Source organism: Lynx canadensis, chromosome D2 (genome assembly GCF_007474595.2).
Source record: "Lynx canadensis isolate LIC74 chromosome D2, mLynCan4.pri.v2, whole genome shotgun sequence".
NCBI lineage: Eukaryota > Metazoa > Chordata > Mammalia > Carnivora > Felidae > Lynx > Lynx canadensis.
Genome location: NC_044313.2, coordinates 57,175,650 through 57,192,664, shown reverse-complemented (window position 1 = coordinate 57,192,664; position 17,015 = coordinate 57,175,650). Strand labels below are relative to the sequence as shown.

Sequence of the window (17,015 nt, the reverse complement as noted above, 5' to 3'; positions counted from 1 at the left end):
AGGAAAAAAAAAAAAGAGTAAAATGCTCAACCAACAGCCACACAGGTGCCCCAAGGCCCATTTCTAATACCACCTGCCTCAGGTGGGTTTGCATTTGCCTCCACGTTTATGCCCTACAGCGTGACCCAGTGGGCGGGGCCTAGGCTGCAGAGTCTGGCAGGTTTGGGCCACACCCCAGCTCTGCCCCTTACTGGGAGGGCTCAGCTCATGGTTGTACTTCTAGAGTCTCAGCAAGTGGGTATGATGATACCTAGTTCATGGGGTGGTTGTGAGATTTAGTGACATTTATTACATGTCCAACTTCTAAAGCAGAGTTTGCCGTATAACAGACCTTCAATAAAAGATAAGTTTGTTTTTTAACAGAAAAAGGGGAGTTTCTTTCCCTGGATCTTGGAGGGTCCAAGTTTCGAGTCTTGAAGGTGCAGGTCTCTGAAGAGGGGAAAAGAAACGTCCAGATGGAGAGTCAGTTCTACCCAACACCCAATGAAATTATCCGAGGAAACGGCTCAGAGGTATTGGGGCAAGGGCTCTGTGAGGGGGCGGGGGGAGGGGGGAAGGCCTTGACATCAAGTTTATAAGTGACCATGCCTTAGCCCAGTGTTCTGTGCTTTCTCTTCTCTGTAGCTGTTTGAATACGTAGCTGACTGTCTGGCAGATTTCATGAAGACCAAAGGATTGAAGCATAAGAAATTGCCCCTTGGCCTAACCTTTTCTTTTCCCTGCAGACAGACTAAACTGGAAGAGGTAAGGTTCCTGCCGGGGAGGGAAGAAGCTGTGTGGGATTTGGGGTTCGGGGCTGGAGAATGTGGGCAGGTTCAGGAGTCAGGCTGGGAACAGGAGAGGTCAGCAGGAGTTTTCTTGTTTTTTTCTTTTTCTTTTTCTTTTCCTTGTTTTGCACAATGAGGTGGAATTGTGAGGCAAAGAATTTGCAAATGTGGCCGCCTTGATTTTGCACTTGACATGGGCACAGCACACGACAACAGAATAGTTTTTACCCTTTAGTTCTCAGACTTGGTTGCGTGGGAATCCCCTAGAGGGCTTGTTAGACACACATTGCCGAGCCCCACCTGAGAGTGTTTTAATTTGTGGGGACTTAGGTTTGGATTTCTTACAGCCTCCGGGGTGGGGGCCACACTTAGCACGGCTGACATAGCTGACTGGAATAGAGCAGGAAGGCTCACGGAGTCTCACCTCTCCAGTGAGCCCTTAGGAGGAGAATGTAGGTGGGGTCATTGGAGCGACAGTGTTGTCACTACCCAGCTGGGGTCTCAACTCTGTGTGACTCAGATGTTCAGTTGATAAACAGGGAGAAGTCAAACCCAATCTATGTAAATCTGCAAAAATAAATAGGGACCATATAAAAGGGCAACGAGCTTTCTGGGGCCAGGGGGTCACAGTCAAGAGTCAGGTCTCCCCAGGCCACACCAGTCTGGGGTGGTGGCCCATGATCTCCTCCTGCATGTACTGGTCATGACACCCAGCTGACAATTCATGGAGCACCTTGATATCACGGACGGCCTTGGGATGTGTTTGCTATTGCTGGCATGAGCCACTTTTCAGTGTGGAATAGCGGAAAAGGAATGGGTTTTCATGTCCCACAGACTTGTCTTTGAATCATGGCTCAAAAGAAGCTGTGTCCCCCGGTCAAGTTACTTAACTTCTTGAGCCCTTTGTTTTCCCGTATGTAAAATGGGGATAATAATAGCTACTTGCCAGGCTGAGGGGAAGCCTAGACAAAACCTCTGCGACGTGCCCAACACTGTGCCTGGTGCATCAATGGTAGCTGCAGGGTCACCACAATGATTATCCCCATGCAACTTGTCTCTCGGTGCTTCAGTACCTTGTCCCCCGGTTCAATAGATGTTTCTAGAGGGAAGGTGCCATTTTATATTATTCTTTTTATATTATTCTTTTTCTCTACCCCCAGAATCTGTAGCACAGTGTCTTGTATTTAATAGCTGATTGTTAACTATCTGACAATTAAGAGTTTCAATCAATCATTTACTTGATTCCACTGAATAGGAACTTGCCATGATCAATCTATGCAGGGGATGGGCTGAGGTTCACATTTTTATTATTTTATAAAAACAGGGATTAGGGGCACCTGCGTGGCTCAGTCAGCTAAGCATCTGACTCTGGATTTTGGCCCAGGTCATGATCTCACCATATGTGAGTTTGAGCCCCACATTGGGCTCTCCTCTGACAGTGCAGAGCATCCTTGGGATTCTCTCTCTTCCTCTCTCTCTGCCCCTTCCCCATTCACACATGCACACATGCACTCTCTCAAAATAAATAAATAAACTTAAAAAAAAAAGGATTAGAAAAAATTGGTATAAAGGCTTCAGGGGTGCTGGGTAGCTTAGTCAATTTATCTGACTTTTGATTTTGGTTCAGGTCATGATCCCAGGATCATGGGATCAAGCCCTGCATTGGGCTCCATGTGGAGCATAGAGCCTGTTTGGGATTTTGTCTCTCTCCCTTGCCCCTCTCCCCCACTTGTGTGCGCTCTCTCTTAAAAAAAATTAAAATTAAAAAAATTAGTGGTGCCTGGGTGGCTCAGTCAGTTAAGCGCCTGACTTTGGCTTAGGTCATGATCTCGTGGTTCATGAGTTCAAGCCTGGTGTTGGGCTCTGTGCTGACAGCTCAGAGCCTGGAACCTGCTTTAGATTCTGTGTCTCCCTCTCTCTCTCTGCTCCTCCCCCACTTGCACTCTGTCTCTCTCTCAAAAATAAATAAACATTAAAGTTTTTTAAGTCAAAAATTAAGATGGTTTCAGAGAATGTTAGAAGAGGCCAGTTGGAGTCTGGCTGTGAGGTGTCATCATCTTTGCTGGCTGGAGGAGTAGAGGTCCCAGAGTCTGTAGAGGAAGGGGGAGGAGGAGTCGTTGGAAATTAGGCCTCCAGATTTGAGATCAGATTCACCAAATAGTTAAGCACCTTTTATTCGAGCTCAGAAAGGGAGACCCCAGGAAGAAGGAAGAGACTTCTCGAGCTCTGTTGGAGTTCATTTGAGTTTGAAAACCAAACTTGTATATTTTCTTGATAACTGGTGGTGAATGTATAGTTTGTTTATCTGGGATTTTGGCATTTATCTAAGTCAAATCCCTGCCTGCATCTTTATGTAATAATAATAATAATAATAATAATAATAATAATATTAATGGCACTGTACCTCAGATTTCGGCAGTGTATTTATACTGTGCTGAACTCTTTATGTGTATTATCTCATTAAATTCCCCAAGCAATCATATGAAGTAGCTATGATCATTTCATATGTGAGAAAAGCTGCAGCTCAGAGATGTTAAGAGACTTGCCCAAGGCCACACAGCCCAAGCTCACAAGCCCCCACCCACTCTTTCCAGAGACATAGCTCTAGAACTTTGTTTAAAATGGCAGCAGGTGCCTGGAAGCATTTTGACCCATTTTGTGTCATTTCCCCAGTAAGGATTTTCAGGTAACATTTAAACTTGGGAAGAGTGCTTGATTATATGGAGGAAAGGAAAACTGATTTTTCTCATCAAAGTCTAGTTGAATACTTGTATTTTATAAAATTCCCCCCCCCCCAAACTGCCTTTCAGTGAAGCCTAAAGAAAAGTAGAAAAACTTCAGGCACAGGAAATGCACTGGTAATAACTCAGTGTGGGCACAGCTATTTAATCATGGTTCTGCTGCAGACATAGGTTTTGTGGCACTAAAATAAGGGCTCTTGGAGAAGGTGGGGGCTGACAAACTGAGTGCAGAAGGAGGCGGGAAGGGAAAGCCTTCCTGAGAATGGGGTGGCCAGGGAGGCTTCTTTGTGAAACTAAAAAATGATTAAAGAAAATAAGAGCCTGGGACTTAAGAGGGGCGGTCACTTTGCTGTGGTTGTTCTCTTTTGTTGTTTTTAAGTGAGGGAACAGAAAAGTCTTAGCTGGGGAGAAATTTCTTTGTTTGTGTATGTGTTTCTAATGATAAAATGGTAATACTTTTCAATGTAGAAGAGAGAGAGATGAGGGTAGGAATTGAAAAGCTTAAAGAAGAAAACAGAAGTCACCTCTAATCCCAACTCTCAGAGATACCCCCGCTACTTGAATGGTTGGTTTCCCTTCCAGCCATGTCTATTTTCAACACTGATGTTATTGCCGTATGCATAATTTTAGAAAATATAATTGTATGTACCTTTTTTCCACTTAACTATATATCACAAGCATTTATTCCCCACACCCCCGTACGCCGTGCCCTCAATAAGTCCCACATGTCTCCAGTACACTTTTTGGCGGGGGGGGGGGGGGACGCCACCCTAGTCTTTTATTCTATCCCATGAAGCAAGGCTGTTCCCGTAACCAGTGACGGCAGAAGTTAGGGAGAGCTGCCACTAGGTGGCGCTGTGGTGCAGGGGAAAAGACCGTGGCCGCTCAGGATTCCGACAACCGCATTCCAGTTTTACTCTTCGCTCACTGTGCTATCTCTAGAGCACTTTCCTTCCTCTCTAAAAAATCCCAGCTTCTTTATCCATAAACTGAAGGGATTGGGAGGGTGTGGTCGGGGAGTTTATGAATTTTGGCTCAGCTGCTTTTGACTGCGGGCAAATCACTTGTCTCCAAAATTCTCTTCTAAGTCTAAAACATTCTGATTATTTGCTATTTTACAAAACTCTTGGGAAACAACAATTTTGTAAAAAAGGTTCTATTTTGGGGGCACCTGAGTATCTCAGTCAGTTGAGCATCCGACTTCGGCTCAGGTCATGATCTCACAGTTCAGTTTGTGAGTTTGAGCCCCACATCTGGCTCACTGCTTGTCAGGGAGGAGTCCGCTGGAGATCCTCTGTTCCCATCTTTCTGCTCCTCTCCCGCTCAAGCTCTCTCTCAAAAATAAATAAACACTAAAAATATCTATCTATCTATTTTAATTTTTAAGTAATCTCTACACCCAACATGGGGCTTGAACTCATGACCCTGACTGAGATCAAGAGTTGCACGCTCTACCAGCTGAGCCAGTGAGGTGCTCTGGGAAACACCAATTTTAAGCAACTAATTGATCATGCAAATAGAGAACCATTTTTCTAAGTTGAAATTAAGTTCCCAAAGGAGTCCTGCCAGGTAACACCATGCCGGTTCTGTTTCATGGACCTGGCCGACCACATATTCTGCACACACAATGTGTATCTACCATATGCCAGGCCTTTCCCTCAGAGCATTCCTGGGGCCGAGGCAGGATATGACGTTTCTCCACTTCACAGACGAGTAAACTGAGGCTCGGAGGGGTTAAATGACTTGTCTAATATCTTGTGAGTCCAAGTGTTCTGACTCCTCAGCAGTTGTTCTTTCTGCCACCGTGTGTGCTATTTCAAACTGCTCACATGAAATAAAGATGTTTAGATTATTAGGAAAACCCTCCGAAGGAATGCTGAAAGAATTAGGGGGGGGGGTTCAGCTAAAAGAAGAGAAAGCCATGGGGCTGCACTTTGTGCATGAAATGTCTGCCACTCGTTTTCAGAACTGAGCACCTTCCTCATTTTCACTGGCTCTGAAATCTTCTCCCAGGGCATCCTGATTTCATGGACCAAGAAGTTTAAGGCACGTGGAGTTCAAGACACTGATGTGGTGGATTGTCTGGCCAAAGCTATAAAAAAACACAAGGTGAGGAATTCACCAGTCCCAGCCCAGTTCTCTTGAGGTGGGGTCTCCTACTCTGCCTGCCCCAGAGGGAAGATCAGAGATGGGATTGATCTTAGGGAAGGTCTCACTGTAGATGTGACCAATTGTGACCAGTTTGGATGAGCCCATTGGTGAGCCTTGGTTCCAATTGGTGAGCTGGTTCCAATTGCTGTTGGAAGGTGGCCCAGCCCCCTCAGAGGGTCTTGGTTAGGCCCTATGCCTGTGTGATGCTCTAGCCCCACTTTCCTCTCTGAGCTTAAAAGACTGCTTTCTTTCCAGTCTGGCTGTCTCTTCTGTTTTCCACTGTTCATGGGCTATCTTTATTCGTTGAGTAAATTTTATAATAATCTAAATACCTGAAGACATGCTCCTTGCTGAGCCGAAAAGCATACAAATAAACCCAAATTATTTGTTATCCTGACAACGAGGACTATTTTAATGTATACCCTTCCAGTCTTTTTTCTCTTTAAACATGCAGTCACAATCTCTTGTATCTTGTGTTTTTCTCTTATTGTCTCGTTTTACATTAAAATGTCCCCCCAAACCTTGGGGGAACCATAAGGTAATAACCCAAGTTGATCTGCCAACATGGGAAACCCAGATGGGATGTCCCTAGTGCTGCCCACAGAGAGGACTTGGCTGAGGCTGGTTAAGCTGTCCCCGTGGGGGAGGACTTGGGTCCCAGAATAAATATGCTTTCTTTGGTGTTTCTCAGATCAAGACTGCAGTCCTGGTGGTCTGTCACTCATATTTCATTGCATGGAGACCTTCACCCATAAGGCAGGAGCATGGGTTTCACTCTTTAGCTCCCGACTGCCATTCCTCTTTTCTAGATCTCGGAACCTTGATAGAGGACTTGTTTCTTCCAGGCGGGCCCAGCAGGCAGGGTCTAGTAATTGTCTCAGTCACCTTCACCGCTTTCACTTCCTCTGTGGGGAAAGATAAAGGGATAATGCCTCCTTCTCATCCACTGATGTCCTTTGGGACTTGTGTTCAAGCAGGACATAGACGTGGACATCCTGGCCTTGGTCAATGACACCGTGGGGACCATGATGACGTGCGCCTATGATGATCCCTACTGTGAAGTTGGTGTCATCATTGGTAACTCAATTTGACTTGATTCTCCGGGTTGGGAAAAGGGATTCGTCTGGGGCTTAGTTTTAGCCAACTGAGTAAATTCTGTGGAAGGGTACTGACACTTCCTATTTATGAGAAGTAACATAGGGAAATGGAAAATTAAAACATTCATTCATCCATCCATCCATCCATCCATCCATTCATTCAACGAGTATTTACTGCATGCCTTTTGTGTGCTAGGCCCCATGCTCTGCATTGGGTTTTCAGTGGTGAGTTAATAATTAGAGGTTCCTGAGCTTTCAGTGGGCAAGTGGGGTGAAGGCCTGAAAGGTATAAACAAATAATAGAACTGCAGGTGGCGGTGAGGGTGATGACAACAAACAAGCAGGGTGGTGTGACCGAGGGTGAGTGTGGCGAGGCAATCAGGGCAGGTCTCTCTAAGGGGTGACATCTGAGCAGGGACCTTGGTGATGAGGAGGAAGGAGCAAAGTGGAGACAGAGAGGAAGAGAGTCGCTGCGAAGGAAAGAGGAAACCTATGGCCTCTGACGTGGGATTGCGTCTGGGATGCTCGAGGACCCTAAAAAGCTGAATGGGGGCTGCACCAAAGTGAGTGAAGGCTGAGAGTCATAGGCTATTCAGGTCCGAGGGAGTGGACGGGACTGGGCAGATCGCGTGGGACACAGGACAGAGTTACCATAAGGTCTTTGGCTTTTACTCCGAGGGGAGGCAGGAAGGCACTGGAGGATTTGGGTGGGGAATGGGTAAATGGAGTGTGCGTTTTTAAAAAGCTCATTTCGGCTGCCGTGTCAGCCAAAGAGAATTGACAACTGGGGCAAGAATGGAAGCAAGGTGACCAGCCAAGAGGTCACTGTATCTCCTGTGTGGGCGAGACATGGTGCAGGCCTGGACCAGGGACGTCGCAGCACCACGAAGGTGCCCGGTGGGTGGTTCTCGACACCTGAGCTGGGAGGGAGTCTGCCAGACGCTGGCCGTGAGAAGGCAGTATGGGTGACAATAAAACCAAATGCATTAGATTTATCGACTGTTCTTGAGTATTTCCTGCCACCTCCCCGTTCCGTTACCACTACTGGGGAAAGTTTTCTGAATTGCTTTCTCTTAGATTTCCAACCCTTCTCCTCAGCCTGACTTTCCCAAAGGGCAGGATCTTTGCACCCAAGCGGCTTCATCTGCCTTCCCATTTCCGGAGCCCTCAGCTCAGAATGGGATGGGCGCTTGCCAGTCACATCTTCTAACCGCTGTCACCGTGTCTTGGTGACCACGTGTGGCACCCTGCAGACTGGGAGCCACGCCTAAATAGAGTCCACACTTTTCTTAGAAAAGCTTACTCTAGGGGCGCCTGGGTGGCGCAGTCGGTTAAGCGTCCGACTTCAGCCAGGTCACCATCTCGCAGTCCGTGAGTTCGAGCCCCGCGTCAGGCTCTGGGCTGATGGCTCGGAGCCTGGAGCCTGTTTCCGATTCTGTGTCTCCCTCTCTCTGTGGCCCTCCCCCGTTCATGCTCTGTCTCTCTCTGTCCCAAAAATAAATAAACGTTGAAAAAAAAAATTAAAAAAAAAAAAAAAAGAAAAGCTTACTCTAGGTACTGTATTACATTCTGCTTCTCTCATTTCTTATTTCTCATGTTGGCTTTAAAATCCTCAGACCAGAGCATCAGGTAGGGGGAGATCCTTTAAAAAAATAATTTTTCTAAGCAGCTTTATTGAGCCATAAAAATCCTCTCATTTAAGGGATACAATTCCGTGATTTTTAGTAAATTTTGAGTTTCCTAACCATCCCCACAATCCAACTGTAGAACATTTTCATCAGCCCAGTAGGTCCCAAACAGATTGTGCCCTTCTGTAGTCACTCCCCAATATTCTAGTGTGTGAGGAATCTCCTTGGGGTGATTTTGTGTTTGAATAATGGAATGTTGCTTTCTTATGTCATAGCTAATTACTGTCAAAGATAAGGATATAGCTTATGCTAGGAACAATTTGTGGCAGGCCATGAGTACAGAATATTTTTAGTATCAAATAGAGAAGACGCTAAGTAGCTTAGAGAAAGGATTAAAAAAATTAACAGTAGGTTAGTGATTTTTTTTTTTTTTTTTTAATTTCCAAGGTTAGGTTAACTCATCCTCCTCTTTGTAAATGTGCTTTGTCAGCTCTCATGCATATTCATCAGGAACTTCTTCACAATCGACCCCATTCATGACAGCAAACCATTAACATCTGAGAAGTGTAGACTTGGCGTGTCAGCTTTATTCCTCATGAACTCCAGGCTTGCCAAAGCTGTTCCCTCAGTGAGAACCAGGCCCGGGAAGTGGATCAAAAGCACTTTGTGGTACATTCAGAGGACTCTCAGGCAGTTAAGAGTTCTCTCTGTCTTTGCCCAGCTGGGAGCCCTTCCGTCTTTACGTATTCGCTCTGATCCCTTGTTCAGGCACTGGCACCAACGCGTGCTACATGGAGGACATGAGCAACATTGACCTGGTGGAAGGCGACGAGGGCAGGATGTGCATCAACACGGAGTGGGGGGCCTTTGGGGACGACGGGGCTCTGGAAGACATCCGCACCGAGTTCGACCGGGAGCTGGACCTTGGCTCTCTCAACCCTGGGAAGCAGCTGTGAGTCCCCTCGTGTGCTCTAAATCGGGGCCTCGGAATTTACAGTAAATTGTCAGTCCCTCAGGTACACCTTATACCCAGCAGATTTTCTAGATGTGACTAGTTTCCTGCCACAATGATTCTGCGAGGCGAGGCTTGTGTTTCAGTTTCATTGGACACCTGTGGAAAGTGAAGGCAAGGAAATGGAGTGATGCCCCCTAGGTCATAATCCTGATTCAATTTCAGTCCGTGTTTCCGGAGCACATATGTGTGAGGCAGGGGAGATACGCCGTGAACCCAGGGACTCGGGTCCTGCCCTCTTGGTGCGTTCGGACAAGGGGCCATAGAGCAGACCGATGTGGCCAAGGGAGCAGGACTCAGGCAAGTCCCTCACTGGTGTTTCCAGGGCTCCCCTGTCACCCCACTTTCTCAGAGGCCTGATCAAAGCACCTGAGGGTCTTTCCCAGCTCTCATCCCACACTCACCAGTGGAGTAACTATTGGGAGTCTGCCCTAGCTCTGCCTGCATGCTGAGCTCCCAGAGCTTGCCTTAACAAGCAGAGTGCCTTACACACTGTTGCAGCTCATGAAGTGTTTCTTGGACAAAAAGACATTTTTTAGATAATTTTTTTTTTTTTTTGTGGGGCACCTGGGTGTCTCAGTCAGTTACACATCCGACTTTGGCTCAGGTCATGATCTCATGGTTCATGGGTTCGAGCCCTGCGTCAGGCTCTGTGCTGACAGCTCGGAGCCTGGAGCCTGCTTTGGATTGATTCTCTCTCTCTCTCTCTCTGCCCCTCCCCCACTTGCTCTCTGTCTCTCTGTCTCTCTCTCTCAAAAATAATAAACATTAAAATTTTTTTCTTTTTTTGTTTTGTTTTGTTAGTTTTTTTCCTTTCAAAGTGAAAGAATAGTTTTTTAAAAAGTTTACTTGTTTATTTTGAGAGAGAGAGAGCGAGCATGAGCGTGGTAGGGATAGAGAGAGTGAGAGAATGAGAATCACAAGCAGGCTTGTTGCTGTCAGTGTAGAACCTGTTGTGGGTCTCGATCCCACGAACTGTGAAATCATGACCTGAGCCAAAATCAAGAGTCGGTCACTTACCTGACTGAGCCACCCAGGAGCTCCTGAAAAGCCTTTCTTAAAAAAAATAGAATAATTTCAAACTTACAGAGAAGTTACAGAAATGGTACAAAATTCCCCTTCACCCAGATTCCTTAAGTACTAATATTCTCTCTCTGTTTCTGTGTACATGTATATACATACACATATATACAAAATGTCTAAATAGAATTATTTTTCTGAACCATTTGAGACTAAGTTGCAAACATAGTATCCCTTCAGTCCTAAATACTTCAAAATGTATTATTTGCAAACAAGTGTATTGTCTCTCATAACCAAAGTATAATTATCAAAATTAGGAAATAAATACTTAATCTAACTTATAGAACTTATTCAAAATTCATTAGCTGCCCCATTACTGTCCCTTATAAAAGAGACAAAGTTCAGGCTCACACATTACATCTTGTTGCTATTGTTTTTAGCTTCCTTTAATCTGGAAATCTGTAGTGTCTCCTAGTTTTTTATGATCTTAAGACATATAAGCCATATATTTTACAGAATGTCCCTCAATTGTATTTTCCTGATGTTTCCTCATGATTAGATTCAGGTGGTGTATTTTTGGCAGGAATATCACAGAGGGGACGATGTTTCCTCTTCAGTGCATCACATCTGGAAGCACATGATGTGTGTTCCATCCCATGTGATGCTACCTTGAATCACTCGGCTAAGGGGATATGCAAAGGTTTCTCTACCAGAAGGTTATTGTTATTCCTTCTGTAAAGAATACGTATCTGGTGAAGCCTGCTTTGAGGCTATGTAAATATCCTTTCTCATTAAACTTTCATGCTTTACTTTTAGCATCCATTGATGAATTTCCAAATCTATTATTCCCTCCATGTTTATTCGTTGTTATTTTACTGTAAATAACAGCTTTCCTATCTCCTCCATTTATTTGTTTATACTAATATGAACTCATGGATTCTTTTTTTTATTATTTAATGGAGGGTTCTTCTTATCATTATTTATTTTGATGCTCAAATATTTTTGGACATGACCAATGGAAGCTTCTCCAAACTGGTCCCCTGTGTCCTTAACGATGTGCTCCCATCACTCTTGAAGTACTTCCTTATTTTTCTGGCCCGTTAAGATGTTCCAGGCTCATCGGGAATCTTTCTAGTCCCAGCCATTTTACCAAGAAGCTCTGATGAATAAATATTTTGAGTCCCTCCTAGAAACGATTCAAGCACTAGAACCGCATACCTGGAAAACAAATTTCTGCTTTGGACGTACCTGCTCCCCAGCACATACCTGTTTCACTGGTGACACAGAGCAGTCATGGCCCATGAAAGTGGGACCCATTTTTTGGACTTTGTCGTCCTCTCTCCATCTCACTTAAAACAAATTTCATCCCCCAAACCCAACCAGGATTTCTTTTGACTATCTTCTGCTTCTGCAATGTTCTAAGAGGTTTTATAACGAAATAGGTAAAGTTGATTAGAAAACAGGTTGTCCTTGATTTTGTGTCTATTACCTTGGAGAATAAAAATTATATTTAGTTTTTTCCCTGGGAAACAATTAGTAATTGCTTGTTGGATACAAATTCAAAGTCAAGGTGTAGGTAGCCTGGTGGAATATGTCATCCACACTATTGTAGAACCTCTCTGGTTCTACAGACACAACATCTTTCTCTCTGGGACAAAAGCATGGTATAGGAATTGGAAGTGTCTGAAATTTGGATTTGTCATGCCATGGTTGGTGATCTTGGGATCACCTGAAGTCCATGAAGTCAAGATTCCTTATACCTAATATGAGAATGGTACTCCTGTGGCCAGGGGTGATTTGTGATAAAGATCCTTGGATTCAAGCACTTTGTGAGAAGGAAGGAATATTAGGTCTCCTCTAGCATAGTTCTCTCCTTTTATAAATTTTTAAAAAATGTTTACTTTTGAGAGAGAGACAGAGTGCAAGTGGGGGAGGAGCAGAGAGAGAGGGAGACACAGAATCTGAAGCAGGCTCCAGGCTCTGAGCTTTCAGCGCAGAGCCCCATGTGGGGCTTGAACCCATGAACCGCGAGATCGTGACCTGAGCTGAAGTTGGACGCTTAACTGACCGAGACACCCAGGTGCCCCCCCTCTCCTTTTATAGATGAAGAGAATGCATCCCAGAGAGAATAAATGAGCTCCCAAGGACACCCCGGGCTGGGATGGGGACTGAGGCCTCCTGACCCATGGAGTTGTCTTTCTGTTACTCCTGCTCTTGATCATGGGCCATAGCTCATGAGCATTGGGAAGGATGCTGCATAACTAAAGGTGTTGCTGCTACTGATCTGTTCACCAAATTGTAGGTTTGAGAAGATGATCAGCGGCCTGTACCTGGGTGAACTTGTCAGGATCATCTTGCTGAAGATGGCCAAGGCAGGCCTCCTGTTTGGCGGCAAGAAATCCTCTGCTCTCCACACTAAGGGCAAGATTGAAACACGGCATGTGGCTGCCATGGAGAAGTAAGTGGCTGGCTGGGTCCTTTTCACCTTGACTCTGCAGAAGGTTAGAGTGGGGAGCCAAGGCGTGGTATGATCATGGTAGTGGTCCAGCTGAAGGGACCAGATCTGTCCAGATCTTCACCAGGACAACTTCGGACCTGGACCCAGCTTCGGGTGGGTTGGCGATGCCTACCATGGCTCAAGTGTGGCTTCTTGTTGGTTTCATCAGCCAGGGATTCTGTGGTTGCAGGTCAACTCCTTTCTTTTCCTGCCTTCTTCCTCCCTAAAGTGGTCACTTACAACCTTTTTAGGGCCACAGACCTGTTTGAGGGTCTAATTCAAGTTCTGGACCTTTTACCATAAAAATGTACATTTGTACTCAATTTTGCTTACACTATTAGGGCATTCTTGGACCCATTAAAGATTCCCATGCATGGAATCTTAAGGTAAGAACTCCTGCTACAGCAAGAACCTTCTCTACCTGGTGCTGTTGGAGACTGACTTTGGCTTTGGTGATGTGAGACCTCACACAGAGGTCCCTGCAATGGGGACAGGGCTGGTGAAGGTGGCTGGAACCAGTCCACTCAGGGTCCTGTTCCTCAGGCTTAGAAACCCCGGAATTGCCCTGAGCTTCATAATCAGTTTAGATTCTGAGCTCAGCAGAGTGGCATCTGACTCCTAGAGTCTGATTTTGTGCACAGCATAGCAGGGACTGCATTTCTGTGAAAGGCAGAATAGTACAGGGTGGTTAAAAGGGTGAGCTCGTGATCTAACTGCCTGAGTTCAGATCCTGACCCTTGCAATTCCTGGCTATGCGACTGTGGACAAGTTACCCTCTCTATGCCTCAGGTCTCTCTCTGTACAATAGGGTAATGCCAGTACTTCCCCCAGGATTGTTGTGAGGGTTGTGTTAATATGTGTCAAATCTGTAGACAAGTGCCTGGCATATAGTGAGGGCTCAGTAAACGGTGGCTGCCATGATCATTGTTGATATTGTTATCGTTATTCTATTACTAGGTGCCAGCTTATTTATTTTCCCACTCCTGCAAGGTGGGAAATGTGGTTCTCTAAGGGGACTCTCATGGGATGGGGAAATGTGGTCTTCTCACTCCTATTCCCCTGGCCAGGTATAAAGAAGGCCTGGCCAATACAAGAGAGATCCTGACAGATCTGGGCCTGGAGCCTTTGGAGGCCGACTGCATCGCAGTTCAGCACGTCTGCACCATCGTGTCCTTCCGTTCAGCCAATCTCTGTGCAGCAGCCCTGGCAGCCATCCTGACACGCCTCCGGGAGAACAAGAAGCTGGTGCGGCTCCGGACCACCGTGGGCATGGATGGCACGGTCTACAAGATACATCCTCAGTGAGTGCCGCCTGCCAGCCTGCATCCCTCACAATGTGTCTCCCCAGAGCAGAGTCCCAGGGTTCTCTCTAAACTCTGCTGCTTCTCCATGTTGCTGGCACCAACCACGTCCTGTTGGTTCTGAGTTTACAGAGGAAAGAGAGACTATATTCATCTAGCTGGCTGGGTTGCCTTGGGGGATCATTCTTAAACATTCTGGGGTGCCTGGGTGGCTCAGTCCGCTAGACATCGGACCTTTGATTTTGGCTCAGGTCATGATCTCACGGTTGTGAGATTGAGTCCTGCATTGGGTTCTAGGATTCTCTCTCACTCTCCTGCTTGCAGTGCGTGCGCATGCTCTCTCTCTCTCCCAAAAACAAAAAAAAGAAAAAAAAGAAAGAAAAGAAAAGAGAAGAAAAGAAAAGAAATATTTTGCTAAACCCAGTTGCCTGACTAGAAGGGCATCCATCCATGTGTTTATCCATCTGTCCATCTATCTATGTTAGTATCAAGTACCTACTATCTGGTAAGATTGGAAAGTAATATACACTCAGTTATATATGAGGAAAAATCAGAATGGCAGAGGGTGCCAGGTTCACAGGAAGGATACTGGTAAGAAAACACAGAGAAGTGAGAATTTCCTAGAAGGAGGAAGTGTGAGAGTCCCTCTGGCTAATAGAGGTGGTATTGGAAGTCAGGTGATTACACACTGGAAAGAGCTGGGGAAAGAACCCTTCCCGTTTGGACAGAGATGATGCTCAGCCAATACAGTCTTGTGGACATGCCCTACTGATTGAAATATTAATGGTAAAATAGCCATTTCTTGGGGTGCACCTGGGTGGGTGGCTCAGTCAGTCAAATGTCTGACTTTGGCTCTGGTCACGATCTCATGGTTCATGGGTTCGAGCTCTGCGTCGGGCTCTGTGCTGACAGCTCAGAGCCTGGAGCCTGCTTCAGATTCTGTACCACCCTCTTTCTCTGCCCCTTCCCCTCTTGTGCTCTCTCTCACTCTCAATAAACTTAAAAATAACAGCCACTTCTTTGAGCCTCCAAGTGTCCCTTCTGCTACCCTAGCTGCCCTAGCCCCTCCCCCCAGTCATCTCCTTACCCTCCCACCATCCGGCAACTAAAGAGGTGAACCCAGCTCCGCAAGGCTCCCCAGGACCCCACTCCACTGCTACACCTGGGTCTCTTCCCATTGACCAGGCATGGGCCTTTATGATTATTACATATTTTGCCATCACCCCTGCCTTCAGATACCCAAAACGCCTGCACAAGGTGGTGAGGAAACTGGTTCCGAACTGTGATGTCCGCTTCCTCTTGTCGGAGAGTGGAAGCACCAAGGGGGCTGCCATGGTGACAGCGGTGGCCTCCCGTGTGCAGGCCCAACGGAAGCAGATTGACAAGGTGCTGGCTTTGTTCCAGCTGACTCAAGAGCAACTTAAGGCTGTGCAGGGCAAGATGCGGACTGAATTCGAGTACGGGCTGAAAAGAGACACCCACCTGCTGGCCACGGTCAAGATGCTGCCCACCTACGTTTGCGGGATGCCGGATGGTACAGGTGGGCCATGCACAGAGCTCTCCAAAACTCCTCAAACCCAGTTAGGTTGTTTTGTTTTAAAAGCCTTGGAGTTGTGTCTGTAATGGAGGGAGGGGGAGTAGGGTAGAAGGTCGGTACTCCTTCTGAATCTATTTGCCTTGGTTGATCCAAGGCATTTGCAACGGAAGAATACCTAAGTTAGGTCACATGTATGTGTCTATGTAGTCGAGGACACAGAGTGTACCCCACGCTGTTGGCGAACAGAAGACCCAGGTGTTGTCCCTGGGAGCTGCCATCTGGACACTTGGAGTTGTCTGGCTTGTCTTCTGCCTGCACCTCTCTCTCTCTCTCTCTCTCTCTCTCTTCTCCTGGGGCTTGGTTACTCCTCTCTCTCTCTCTCATTGCTTTCTGACCCTTTCCCTGTGCTCAGCCCAGAGGAGCCACTAAGCAGTGGGGTGAGTTCTTTAGACAAGTCACTTCACCTCTTTGAACCTCAGTAGCCTTACATGGAAACAATGACCTTTGTAAAATGGTTTTTTATCTTGTGATTTTCTTTGGAATCTTTCATCTCATTTCCTCCTCACAACCACTTCGTAAGTGATGTAGTGAAAAAATGATTCCCATTTTATTGCTGACAATTCGGAGACTCGGAGAGGTCAGATGACATACTCAAAGCCACACATCTGCACCTTGGGTCTCACAGCAACAGAGATCTTTTCCAGCGCTAATATCCTTCGAGTCTGTGTGGGGAGAAAAAATAGGAGCAGTGAAAGACACTGTTCAAGTGTTCATTCTTTGATCTCTTTACTCCTTCTGCCTTCACTTTTCACAATTTCACTAAGTACCTACGATAGGTCGGGCTCTGGTCCAGGCATGGCCAGAGAGCAGGGAGGAAAACACAGTCCCTACCCCTGTGGAGCTTACGTTCTGTTGGGCTGGCGGACAATAAGCAAAAGCCATGAACATTTAGTAAATAATAAACAAGGGCCATGTAGCAGCAGATGCTATGAAGAAAAATAGAGCAGGATAAGGGGTCAGAAAGCTGGCTGGGAGTGATGCCTTCGGCAAATTCGGGAAACAATAGAATGACCAGTGTGGCCAGAACGGAGTGAGAAGAGGCAGAGGGCAAGTTGCAAGGTCACACAGAACAGACTCTGGTGCTCTTCAACGTCAGGAGAAATGAGAGATACTATTGGCCCTGGATGGTAATGGGGGTCGGACTTGACATGGCTTCTTATTGGTCACGTGCAGGTGTGGGAATCCAGGAATGAGAAGAGGAGGG

The 17,015-nt window shown here is 46.2% G+C and overlaps 1 protein-coding gene across 1 annotated transcript in view; it reads left to right on the top strand.

Annotated features, from left to right (window-relative positions):
* Positions 1–17,015, top strand: part of HKDC1 (hexokinase domain containing 1) — a 48,945-nt gene that overhangs the window by 11,861 nt on the left and 20,069 nt on the right. Inside the window, 8 exon segments of the mRNA XM_030334164.1 lie at positions 364–512; positions 625–744; positions 5,522–5,617; positions 6,637–6,736; positions 9,153–9,336; positions 12,719–12,874; positions 13,981–14,214; positions 15,450–15,754. Of these exon segments, the coding sequence (XP_030190024.1) occupies positions 364–512; positions 625–744; positions 5,522–5,617; positions 6,637–6,736; positions 9,153–9,336; positions 12,719–12,874; positions 13,981–14,214; positions 15,450–15,754 (1,344 nt within the window).